Source organism: Aquarana catesbeiana, linkage group LG09 (assembly GCF_042186555.1).
Source record: "Aquarana catesbeiana isolate 2022-GZ linkage group LG09, ASM4218655v1, whole genome shotgun sequence".
Classification (NCBI taxonomy): domain Eukaryota; kingdom Metazoa; phylum Chordata; class Amphibia; order Anura; family Ranidae; genus Aquarana; species Aquarana catesbeiana.
This window is the reverse complement of record NC_133332.1, coordinates 33135025-33148661: the sequence shown is the minus strand read 5'-3', so window position 1 is coordinate 33148661 and position 13637 is coordinate 33135025. Positions and strand designations below refer to the sequence as shown.

General features: G+C 45.7%; 1 protein-coding gene across 2 annotated transcripts in view; it reads left to right on the top strand.

The window, feature by feature from the left end:
- The window catches only part of LOC141107483 (H-2 class II histocompatibility antigen, A-Q alpha chain-like), a 41826-nt gene that overhangs the window by 18913 nt on the left and 9276 nt on the right, over positions 1 to 13637 (top strand). For both annotated transcript variants that reach the window (XR_012235913.1, XM_073598253.1), the window contains exon 3: positions 10769 to 11050. Coding sequence is in view for 1 of the 2 variants with exons in the window: in XM_073598253.1 (XP_073454354.1) it covers positions 10769 to 11050 (282 nt within the window). In the remaining variant the exon portion in view is untranslated. The remainder of the gene's footprint in view (positions 1 to 10768; positions 11051 to 13637) is intronic.

Below are 13637 nucleotides of genomic sequence, written 5' to 3'. Positions count from 1 at the left end.
TGTATTTTTATTAAAAACGCCCATAAACACTAACGCTCATAAACGCTATCACAAAACACTGTTTTCTCTTAGTCATCTTCCAGGACGGCACACCTGAGATGAGAGGCTCCTCCCTACAGGAAACACAATCAATCGACAGCTGTTTTAAGTCCCCACCCTTCCCCTTGATCCTCAGTTTTTGATTGTGTTTCTCCCTACACAGCGAAACCGTTTGTTTTTTTCCAAATGACCCGAAGCCTGGGGCTGGTGGTCCCCCCCTGGGAGCCGGACCAAATGCCTGGGAAGGCCTACGGCCACATCACCCTGAAAATGAAAGAGGGCGCTGCCTGCCCGATCTCGTATGATCTCGGAGGCTAAGCAGGGTCGGGCCTGGTTAGTACCTGATGGGCCTCTGGGTCTGGCCGGATATATTTATCCTTCCTGGGGGGTTCCCCTATCCTTTCCTCAGGGGGGGCAGCAGAAACTGGAAGAGCCCCCCTGGGAGCTGAAGACCCCTGGGTACAGTGGTGTCCCCAGAACTTCAGGGGCCTTTTTCCTGTCTCCCCCCCTTACCTGTCCGGGCGTCCAGTCAGACAGGGGTGCTGGCTGTCAGTTCTTTCCAGGGCCCCCGACTCCTGGGCCCCTGGTAGCTCACGTGGGCTGCTGGGGAGGGCGCCGCCTGAACGACCCGCGTTCTTACCCAGGAGGGAAGGCTGAGAGTCAGCAGGAGCAGGCGCCCACATCCTCCTTTCGAGGAGGCACCAGTTCACTACGGTGGATGTCTGCCTAAACCACCTCCAGAATGGAATGAGGAACGTACGGCATTGCCCCCCCAGGTGTATATACTGACTGGCAGGACACAGCCTAACCTTGCAGCTCCCTACGGGAACAGCAGTTGGGGGGGCACTTTGGCGGCTATCCTCCTTGCGTGTGGACCATAAGGATGGAAAAGCAAGCCCGGTGGCTGTGGAAAAAGGGGAAGACGACAACGGTGAGTACTTTCCTTTTACCTTGGGAATTTAGCTGCAAAATCCCCAATCCCAGCCAGATGGTTTCTGGGCATTTGAGATAATCTCCCCTGGGGTCTAGATTCAAATAGCCCAGAAGCTACTGCTAAAACCACCAGCCACAGCTCCCTCTTACAGCAGAGACACTGTGTTATCACAACAGTAGGTTGCCAGCCTCTCCCTACATGTCCGGTTGTGGGACATTAGTAGGGATGAATAGAGCGAAGGGGGGCCTGGTAGATACAAAGAGTTCCTTACAGGCCAAGTATACCACTGAACAATTTATGGATTGTGCAATGGTTGAAGGATTCAGGAGTAAGCTCCCCTGGTCAGCAGGTGCACTAGGTTATATGGCCCTATTAGCCCAGCTGCTAGGAATCTGAAGTCATAAGCTCCAACCTCCCACTCCACCTTTACATTGTGGTTATATTAAAGTGCAGGAGGTAAGAAAAACCTTTTTGTTGGTTTGGGCTACAGTCAACTCAGTGACAGATCTAAAGGCGATTTACCAAAAATCGCTTCCTATATCCTTTAATTAAGGATTTTCTGTGCAAACATATGCAAGAGCTAGATAGATACATGATTGCTTGTTTAACCACTTGACAACTGGGCACTTAAACCCCCCTCGTGACCCAGACCAATTTTCAGCTTTCGGTGCTCTCACACTTTGAATGACAATTACTCAGTCATGTAACACTGCACCCAAATGAATTTTTTGTCCTTTTTTTCATACAAATAGAGCTTTATTTTGGTGGTATTTGATCACCTCTGGGTTTTTTATTTTTTTGCGCTATAAATGAAAAAAGACCGAAAATTTGGAAAAAAAAACGCATTTTTCTTTGTTTCTGTGATAAAATTTTGCAAATTAGTAATTTTTCTTCATAAATTTTGGCCACAATTTATACTGCTACATATCTTTGGTAAAAATAACCCAAATTAGTGGATATTATTTGGTCTTTGTGAAAGTTAGAGAGTCTGCAAGTTATGGTGCAAATCATAAAAAAATGATCACATCTGAAGTACTGACTGATCTCATTTCTTGCCACCCGAACAAGTGAGGAAAGTACAAATACCCCCCAAATTACCCCTTTTTTGAAATTAGACATTCCAAGGTATTTAGTAAGATGCATGGTGAGGTTTTTGATGTTGTCATTTTTTCCCACAATTCTTTGCAAAATGAAGATTTTTTTTTTTTTTTTTTTCCCCCACAAAATTGTCATTGTAATAGGTTATTTCTCTTGCATGGCATGTGTATACCACAAATGACACCCCAAAATACATTCTGCTACTCCTCCTGAGTATTACGATACCACATGTGTGGGACTTTTTCACAGCCTGGCCACATAGAGAGGCCCAACAGGTGTTCTAGGAGCATAAATTACACATCTGACTTGTTGACTACCTATTACACTTTTGAAGGCCCTGGAGAACCAGGACAATGACATGTGACACTGATACGTGGCACTGATGTGGCACTGATGACAGATGGCACTGATACATGGCACTGACACTGATGTGGCACTGATGACAGATGGCACTAATACGTGACACTGATGACAGATGGCACTAATACGTGGCACTGACAGATGGCACTAATACGTGGCACTGATGACACGTGACACTGATGACAGATGGCACTAATATGTGGCACTGATGACATGTGGCGCTGATGACAAATGGCACTGATGACAGATGGCACTAATATGTGGCACTGATGACACGTGGCACTGATGAAAGATGGCACTAATACATGGCACTGATGACAGATGGCACTAATACGTGGCACTGATGACAGATGGCACTAATACGTGGCACTGATGACACTGATGACAGATGGCACTGATACGTGGCACTGATGACAGATAGCACTGATACGTGGCACTGATGACACGTGACACTGATGACAGATGGCACGTGACACTGACAGGTGGCACTGATGACAAATGGCACTATGTGGCACTGATGACAGATGGCACTTATACATGGCACTGGGGAGAGATGGCAGGGACAGATGGCACTGGGGACAGATGGCACTGGGGACAGTTGGCAGGGGCAGATGGTAGGACAGTTGGCAGGGGCAGATGGTAGGACAGTTGGCAGGGGCAGATGGCAGGGCAGATAACAGTGGGGACACTTTTTTATTTATTTTTTTATTTTTTTATTTTTTTACACTTACCGCCAAAGCGGTTCGCTCCCCCTCCTCACACGCTGTCTCTGTGTGAGGAGGGAGAGCCGGCGATGAGAGATGATCTCATATGTTTATATATGAGATCCTCTCTCATTGGTAGAGCGATCGCACTGTAAACGGCCGCTGTCATTGGCCGTTTACAGCGATCTGTGACTGGCTGTGTCCGAGGGACACGGCCAGCACAAAACTTCCGCGATGCGCGCCCGCGGGAGCGCGCAATGCGGAAGTAAACAGGAGGACGTCCAGGGACACCCTCCCGGCAATTGGAGTCCGCGCTGTAGCCGTCTTTCGGCTATAGCGCGGGCGCCTAGTGGTTACGGCCTGCAGGTGGCTATTTACCTCCAGGCTAAATTGGTGACCACCTTTTCTAGAGGCTGTCCTAAATTGGTCTCTAGGGCTGGGCTCATTGAGACTTTAGTTTCTGATCAACCCCACCTGTATGTGAGCTGGCCAGCGTTTGCTCAGTCTATGGAGGTAAGGTAGGACAACAGCTACTATAGTAAGGTGTCCAACCATTTTAGGATTTGTTCCTTCACTGGGGGTGAAGTGTTAGTATCTACAGCCCAGGCTATGCATAGGGATCAAATTGCTTTGTTTGGTTATTTCATAAAGGGATACACCATGACTCCTCCTTGGTTGCACACCAGTAGACCTCAGTAGTAAGGATGAGCTCCGGCGTGTTCGCATGCTGCACGTGCCGATCCCGCCAGGAAGTCGGCACGGCGCAGCGCTAATCACAGGCAGTGAGACATTACCCAATGTGCGGCTGCAGAGCTCTGGAAATGTCTCACTGCCTGTGATTAGCGCTGCGCCGTGCCGACTTCCTGGCGGGATCGGCACGTGCAGCATGCGAACACGCCGGAGCTCATCCTTACTCAGTAGTGAAGGTTTGTCCTTGCTGGGATGTTTTGTGGCACAACAGAAATACACATTGAGATTTGTGACATTTCTGCTCATAAGGGGTATATTGCTGTACATCAGAAATGCACTGCACTGAAGCTTGGTGGTTGTCTGTTATATGCTAAAGGTACTGCCTTATTTGGCTACAGATCAGAAAAATACAACAGGGAAGGTGGTCTGTACTTTCTGGTCTTGTGACGCATGGTGGAAATGCACATCATTGAGTCTTATGACATCTCTGCTCATATTTGTTATATTGCTGCACATCAGACATACACAAGGTTGAGTTCTGTCGGGGGTTTTTGTGTCCTGTATTACTGCCTTATTGGTTACTTATTAGAAAGGCAGTAGTGAAGATTGATGGTCCTGAATTGTTGAGAAATACAAATTGAACCTGTGCCAGGGGTAGTACTGGTACTGCCTTTGGTATTCGGTGCAGCCCTGCAAAGTGGCATCAGGCTGACAGTGCTATTAACGGCAAAGGTTGCTGATTTTAGGCATGCGATTTGACATGTTGAGTCGCATGCCAAATCCCTTCAATATGGATGTGCTATCTCTATTCAGATTGTTATATTGTTGATCAGATATATACAAGATTGAAGGTTGTCTGTCCTTTTATGTCTTACATTTACTGCCTTATTGGCTGCATATCAGAAGGGACACAGCAGTGGGGTTGCTTGTCCTTTTCTGATTTGTTTTTACTGCCTCAGCAGGGAGACACATTGAGGATGGTGGCGTCTCTGCTCAGTATTGGTATAGTACTACGCATCAGACATACACAAAGATTGAAGATTGTTTGTGTCCTGTATGTTCTATATTTACTGCCTTATTGGCTGCATATCAGAAAGGCACAGCAGTGAGGGGTGTCTTTTCTGTTTCTCATTGTTCTACCTTGCTGCTTCTTAAGGATACACAGCAGGGGGTTGTTGGCTGCACGCCTCCAGGGAGATACAGCATTAGGGACCCCTCGCTTGTTCAACCTGAAAATTGCAAGTTACCTGCGACCTGGGTAATCTTGAGGTCTGTGGATCCAGGAAGCAAGGTCTGCTTGGTGGCGCTGAGACCTGGAGTTGCACAGACACGAATGGTTCCCATTGGAAGCCATAGTGTATGACTTTTCTCTTGCGTTTTTGCGGTTGCAGGTTGGGTCGCACAGGTGTGGGAGCCCTAAATTTTATCTGTCCCTTCTGGTTGAGGTCTTGCTACACAACAAGAATAGACATCATGGAGTTATTGCCTTACTTTGCAATACACCAGAAATATCGCAGCTAGGAAGGTTGTCTGTTTTTATGTTGCTGCACAGCCGAAATACTCAACATTGAAGCTTGTTGGTGCTTTCTGTTTCAGATTCCCTTACCTTACTGCACTTCAGAAAAACACAATGCTGCAGGTTGCTTGGGTCCTTTCTGTGTTGGTTCTATGTGACTGCACTACAGAACTGCATAACAGAAAAGATATTGTCTTGTGTGCCATATTGATCTTATAACTGTATTTGGTGGTTCGTCAGAAATACGCAACATAGAAGTTTGGGTCTTTCTGTCTTATATTTATGGCCCTGTTTTGCTGTACATCAGTAAAACTCCACCGTAAACAGGACTCCCGTCCTTTATGTATTTATATCAGTTATGACCTAGCTAGCTGCACTTCAGAAACACGCAGCATTTAGGGTCGGTTCACACTGAGGCAGCACGACTTACAGTGCGACTGCCTCAGGCGACCCAGGACACGACTCAGCGGCGACTTGCGAAACGACTTCTGTATAGAAGTCAATGCAAGTCGCCCGCAAAGTCGTACAGGAACCTTTTTCTAAGTCGGAGCGATTTGCATCGCACCGATTAGAACGGTTCCATTGCACAGAACAGGACGCTACTTGTCAGGTGACTAGGTTGCCTGACAAGTCGTCCCAGTGTGAACCAAGGCTGAGGGTTTGCGTGTGTCTTAATGTTTTTACATATTGGCTGCACATCAGAAAACCAGACTGTGGGGACTGTTTGTCTACATTGAAGTTCAGATTTGGGGCTCTCCCATATTTGATATGTTGGTTTTGCTAGCCACACTCGGATACACATTATTGTCTATGCTTGTGTCCTTTCTGTCCAAATCTATTGTGCTGGGTCCACAATCTATGATCTTTTTTAATTTGTGATATTAATAATGCATGTATCACCTTTTTGTATTTCAGCCCTCTTTTCCGTGGAGGGGCCAGGAGTTCTGGCTGCAGACGTCACATGTCAGAAAGCCTCAGCCCCTTACATTCAGGAATGCTGGAACCATTTCCTAGGGTTGAAGCCCAGTAGGGTTATAGGACACTGGAGGAAGGCAATAAAGAATCGCCCTGCTTAGTAAGAACTTGAGAAGTTCTGTTCAGAGGAGTATTATGACCTGAAGATGAAGTATAAAGATGTATACCCGACCGAATAGGTTACGGCTCGGTGCATGGCCTTCATCTCACTGTTCTAGCAGAACTAGATGTAGTGGTATAAGTGTTATACTCCTGCTATGAACTTTATTCTCCTGAAGTAGGCACTCAGGCGTAAGTAAAGCCACAGAGTGGGCATGCCTTAAACCCAGGGATCAAGCCTCGGTTAATCTATTACCCTTAAGTAGGCTTCACTTTAGTCTTTGCTGATGTAAAGATAAAAATGAACAAAAAAGGTTGTCTGTTAGGGGCCCACCTTTTTTTGCAGTTTTAATTCCCTGAACAGGGTAGTGTTAAGACAGACCCTCTTAGTGATCAATGTAGTGTCCTTGTCTTACAACATAGGTCTCTGATTAATCTTTAGGGGTTCTAAGTAGCACCTACAGGCACAATAGGCCATGGTTGTTAGATGTGTGAGACAGGCAACATTGCTAAACTACAAGTTTAACATGTTTTCTGATTCCATCTTTAAGAGCCCACTCCACCTAGATCCTGCATCCGAAGTGGAGAAGGCAGGGACATCGGTGGAGTAGACCTGCAGACTAGCTGCATGATCCAGCTATAATACCTTCATCAAGCATATGGAGTGGAGGTAAAACTCACTGCAGAACCAAGGTCCGCCAAGAGGGTCTTGCAGTGGTCCCACCCTAAGGTAGGCCTGAGGTACTTGATTATCCTCTCAGGTGTGCCCTCCTGGAAGATGACTAAGAGAAAATTGACTGTTACTTACCGGTAACTGTTTTTCTGGGATATCTTCCAGGACGGCAGGCCTACTTCCCGCCCGTTGGAGGAGGGAAAATGGTAGAACACTAGAAGGTGAGTACCTATAAGGAATGATTTCCCTTCTGAACCAGGTTCAGGAGTTACTTCTCTACAAACTGAGGACCAAGGTGAAGGGTGGGGACTTAAAACAGCTGTCGATTGATTGTGTTTCCTGTAGGGAGGAGCCTCTCATCCCAGAAAAACAGTTACCGGTAAGTAACTGTCAATTTTTCAACCAGAGTTTTCTGCCAGCAATCTGGCGTCCAGAAAAAGCTTTTTTGAGCTTCAGTGTGCATGGAGCCTTAAGGTGTCCTCAAGAGATTTCATCTTCTGCTCCCTCTGTGGGGGTGGGAAGAGATCTGAGACTTACCCCTTGTAACGGTGGTCAAGGAAGGTTGCCAACCAATAGAGATCCTTCTCCTTGCTGCTATATATTCTTGAGTCCTTTCGCAGGCTTTGAAGCATGAGGGAGCCCATGCACCGCATGTTTGTGGAGGCATAAGAAGCATACTCCTCGGGGGGCACTGAGGATTACAGTATCTGGGACTGCCTCCTCCTAGCCACGTACTACTCGCAAGGGTTCTGGGGATGGAAAACCATCTGTTTAGGGTTGATGTATGTCTTGCTCTGCTTTAATGCCTCCCTATCCCTATGCCTCCCTATGTCTTACAGAAATCCTATATGGAACAGTCTCACCAGGCAGTTCAGATGTTGTTTCAAATGAAAAAGAATCAGGTTAATAATTGTGTCAGGGTCACTGATTAGAAGTAGCACCACGCTTACTAACCCGTTTCTGAGACAATGGTTTCCTCTGAGGAGGTAGTCATTGCAGGGGATATATTGAAAAATAGACTGCAGCCAGAATTTATTCAAGAAAAATAAAACTCAACTTTTGAAATTGCATCAGAATTTGAAAGCTTTTATGAGATTTTAGTGATGGGGTTTAGATTTATCTTACATATTGTTACTTAACCGCTTGCCACCAACTTACAAAAAATGTGCAGGCTCGGCTAACATAAAAATATGCCGCCTGACATCTTCCAGGTTTGGGGCGAGCATGCGCGTGACCTCTGCTGGCCCAAACTGTAATTGGACAGGGCGATTTTGTCAGCAGGTTTTAGCCAATGATTTATGGCTGAAACCAGCTGATCAGCTGTGTCCAATCACAGTACAGAGTCCTGTGTTTACAAACTCAGAGGACTCTGTACACAGAACAGAAATCTGGCTGTTTCTTCTCCATGAAAAACAAGGAGAAATAGCAGCCAGATCAGAAAGTAAAAGCAGCACACATTATACTTGTTAGACATACAGTTAACGCCTTAATTGCCCCTTAATGTTAACCCCTTCCCAGCCAGTGTCATTAGTACAGTGACAGTGTACAGTATTATCACTGTATTAGTGTCACTATTAATGTCAGTGTCAGGTAGTGTACCTCCCAGTGAAGGTCTGTTAGCGTCAGATTGCCCGCCACACTATCACAATCATACTATAAGATGCTGATCACCTCCATTACCAGTATAGAGTCATAGCTGTGTAAATTCCAGTATATATACCATAGCTTGTAGACGCTATAACTTTCACACAAACCATTTAATATACAATTTTTGGGATTTTTTTTTTTTTTTTTTACCAAAGACATGTAGCAGAATACATTTTGGCCTAGATTTATGAACAAAATTAGATATTTTTTTTTTATTGGGTATATTTTATAACAGACAGTAGAAAATATTGGGGGTTTTTTCGAAAATTTCGGCCTTTATTATTTATATACCATATTTGCCGGCATATAAGGCGGCTGGGCATATAAGGCGACGCCCTAATTTACGATTCAAAACCTTGGTTTTGTGCTGTACTCACTGTATAAGACGACCCCCTTGTGCGGTAATACTGTATGTTCAGAAACTACGTTGGTACCGGGTAACATGCTGTCTCACAGTATAAATACAGTATACCGCCCTGAGCCAATCACAGCGAGCTATGCATTCTATTATTGAATACAATGCCTGCTCGGATTGGAAGAGGCTGTAACAGAATCAGCCCGTGCCTCTGACTCTCACAGCCAATCTGAGCAGGCTACTGTATGTAGCCTGCTCGGATTGGCAGAGGTTGTTACTCCAATCTGAGCAGGCTCTGTATTCATTAATAGAATACATCGCTCGCCGGGATTGGCTCAGTGGTGTATACTGTATGTATACAGTATTACTGCACTCTCAGCGAGCATCCGGAGGGCTTAACATCCAGCAGGCGGCTGGCATATGACAACCCCAGCTTTATATCCAGCGTATAAGACGACCCCCGCTTTTTGCCCGTTTCTTTTTTTTTTTTTTACTGTAAAAGGTCGTCTTATAAGCCGGAAAATACGGTAATAAAAAATAAATACTAAATGAAAGCTCTATTTGTGTGAAAAAATGATATAACTTTAGTTTGGGTATAGCGTTGCATGACCGTACAATTACTAGTTAAAGTAGCACAGTCTTGAGTAGCAAAAAGTGCTCTGGTCATGAAGGGGGTAAAAGCTTCTGGAGATGAAGTAGTTAATTCATATTATTACAACCATTTTTGTACACTATTGTCATTAGCAAGCTCAATTAATCCAATATTGACATTGTTACTTTACACACAGCACAGTATTATTATTCCTCAGTCTCATCTATCTCCAGCCTGGTAACACTATTGCCTGCCCGTGGAAGACTTTTGTAGCACAAAGCACCTTATGCTCCCTCATTCTCCTCTGCAAAATAGATATGTAAATGTCAGACTTCATTTGCAGAAATTCTTAGCTATGTGCTGATCAGGCTGCCTACAGCTGAACATTGCTTCTTCCCAAAAGCTTGTAACCCTGGGGCAGTACCTGGCTCCAAAGTATAATGGCTTGCCAAGTTTCTTGAGTGAGGTCTCATTCACATGGGGCGTACTATAACGTACACCCTTGCAGGACTGTATTTACCTTCACAGGGATGCACAGGTGTTCTTTTCATCCCTGTGCAGGTAGTCCTATTGATGTCAATTGATGCACAGCAGCTGTACAGACACAGCTCCTGCTCCCAGTATGACATCCATGTGGGTGTAGGTGCTTGAGGGTATGTGTCCCCAAACTCACACTGTATTTGGGAACATGCATCCACACCTATATGGATGTCATATAGGTAGCAATGGCTGTGTCCATGCAGCCACTGAATCCCCGTTGCTATCAATGGGACTGCCTGCACAGGAATGCATGCAACACATGTACATCTCCATGTGGGTAAACACAGCCCTGCATGGGCATATACTGTAGTAAGCCCTATGTGAATGAGGCCTGACAGTAGTCACATTTGTTTACTTATCATGCATGTCGCAGATGTGTTTCTTAAAAAACATAACATACCTGTGTTTTCTACTGATGACCACAGAGTGACCAGGCCACAGATAACAATCCTCCTGTAATGATGGAAAACATGTAGGTAGGCCAGTGTGTAGCCAGTCGGCATCTGATGTATGCCCTACATGATGACTTTGTCTTATTCTTCTCAGTTATACCCAGAGTGAGAGTGTACCCAGAACATCCTGTAGTGCTCGGAGAGCCAAACATCTTGATCTGCTCCGTGACAAACATCTTTCCTCCGGTAATGAACATGACTTGGCTGAAGAATGGAGAGAAGATAGACCGGGGGGTTACTGAAACCCTCTTTCTACCATGGAAGGATCACTCTTTCTTCAAGTTTATCTATCTGGCCTTCATTTCAACTAAGAATGAAATTTACACATGTGAAGTGGAGCACTGGGGCCTGGATGAACCAAAAAGGATCTTCTGGGGTAAGTCTATGGACATAGATGCAAATATTGCGGATTTATTACGTGATTTCTATAAGAATTAGTCAAATTATATTATCAATCCACAAAATAATTAGAAAGTGTTTATATTAATACATTTGTATTTTTCCACTTTACCCAAAAATACTTTAAATACACCGTGGTCTTCAAGAAAGCACTGTTACAGCTGACAGTCTCTCCCCTTGTCTGTCCCTGCACTGTGCTGATCTTCTCACTGTCTTTGCATGCTCTCTCTGCTGCCTCTCCAGCATGAATCCATTCAACTGCCTCCTGTGGTGGGATCCTTCCAGGCCAGCTTTCCTGAGCTGCAGCCTGAGGTAAAACCCCTCCCTGGCAGGGGTCCCTTAAGGGCCACCAACAGCCTCTCCTCAGCACTGCTTCTCCATCTTCCTGTCAACTCCCTTGCTGGCATAGCCCGTGCCCTTTTATGGGTTTTTCAGTTCCCTGCCAGACCCACTCCTGGGGGTTGGCTGAGGGCTCACAAATGTTCCAGGCAGCCCCTCCTAGCCAGTGCCGATCCTGACCTCCCTGGGGCCCTAAGCAAAATTCTGCTAAGGGGCCCTCTACCTGACCCGTGATGCCGTGAGCAATGTAAAAGATTTGTACACCATTTGCCATTGTCACACCTGAAATTAACAAATATGCCACAAAGTTTACAAGAGAAGGTATAATCTCGTGAATAGGTACCATCATCCTGAATATGAATAGAGCCAAAAATGAGGTTGAAAGAGAAGCAAAAAGCAGGGACTTCTCCAACAGAGTCCTGCCTCTTTCAGGAAAAAAAAAAGGACTGTTGCGGTACCATAAGGAAAAGACTTGTTTTTATTAAAAAATATAAATTTATTCCATAATAATAATAAAAAGTCCTACAAGGGACATATATTGTACAAAATCAACATTTTTTACATTCACAAACAATAATGGTTATTTACAGCATTGTTGACACTCTATTGGTATAGCTAATGCCCACACAGATGCATAAGCGAGAGTTGACTAATGTAATACTTGCAGACGTGACCTCTACAGTTTCGCGGTCACAGCCGCTTCTTCAGGAGGCGTCTGATAGTATATAGTCTATGAAAGGGAGAAAACAGTACAGTATCAACATGACAGGTAACAATATATAAATAATTGTCAAAGAGAGTATACAGATTTAATATTGGAGAGCATACTTAGATTTAAAGATTGCACTCACCAAGCTGTAACCACAAAGGTTCTCTGGAGCAATACTGTGAGACGCCCTCAAGAGGCGTTCCCCCGGGGGCGGGCCAGGGAGGCAGATTAGGAAAATACTATTGTGGAAAATTTAATAGGATAAAATATTTTTAGCAAATTGATATAATGTATTTTCTTATGAAAGGGGACCACCCAGGAAGTGCCATGATTGAAGGAAAGAATTAGAACCAAAGGGAGAGAAAGGGGAAAGCAGGTAAAGGGGGAGGGGGGAAAAGAAGAAGAAGGAAGGGGGGGAAAGAGAGGGGAAAAACAGGGGTGGGGTAAGAGGGGAAAGGAAAAGGAGGAAGGGAAAGAAGGGAGAGGGCAAGGGAGAGAAGGGGAGGGAGAGGGAAAGGAGGAAGGGGGGGAAAGGGGGGAGAGAGAAGGGGGGGAGAGAGAGGGGAAGAAAAAGACAGAAGAGACGGGGAAGGAAGGATGGGGGGAAAAGGGGGGAGGGAAAAATATGGGGGGAAAAAAGGAGAGGGGAGGAGGACGAGGGTGGTGGATAAGGAGGGGATCAAGGGGAGGAAAGGAGGGGGGGGGGAAGGGGGGGGGGAGAATGGGGGAGGAAAGGGGGGAAGGAAAGGAGGGGGGGGAGAGAAGAAAAAAGGGGGGGGGGGAGGAGGGGAGGGGGAAAAAAGAGAAGTGCCAAAGAGGTGGAGAGAAGTCCCAATATGCCTGGTAAAGGAAATCAGAAGCACACAAAGCGTTTTGAAGAAGAAAGTTAATAATATCAGAAAAATTCTTTACCTATCATTGCTGTAATATAAAGTAAGTTAAACCCAGACGCTGCTAGTCAGTGGCACCCAGAATGGCGTGACTGATACAATTAGTAACCAGTGCGCCACACCACACTGTCAGGGGGAGTCACTGCAAGAAAGGTAAAACGACGATGGGGAGATGTTAAAGATAATCTGAAGATTAAACAGTAATCCCTAAGTATTCTGTACCAATAAGGAAGGGGGGATATCAAACAAAAAGGATGGATGTCCCCATCCTGCATGGGGGACATCAGCTAAGTACTTACAGGGGCTCCGGATGGCGTCAGTGGAGTGCTGGGTGTCCGTCTGGTGCAATAAGCAGCTGCGTCTGGGCATCTTAAATGCCTCCAACCCGGAAGTTCAACGGCGACAACAATCGCCGTGATTACTTCCGGGTCCGGTCCTCCACTGTTGTGCATGCGCGGGAGAATGCCCGGCGCAAGCGCACAGCTCAAAAGTGATCAGTGCCTGAGCATTGATCATACGAAGCAGCAGCTGGGCTCATTAGAGCCCAGCCTGCCGCCAGAGGAGCGCAAGCCCGCCGTGGGGGGAGAATTAACTCCTCACATTCCTCCAAAGCAGAGTGGTCAGTG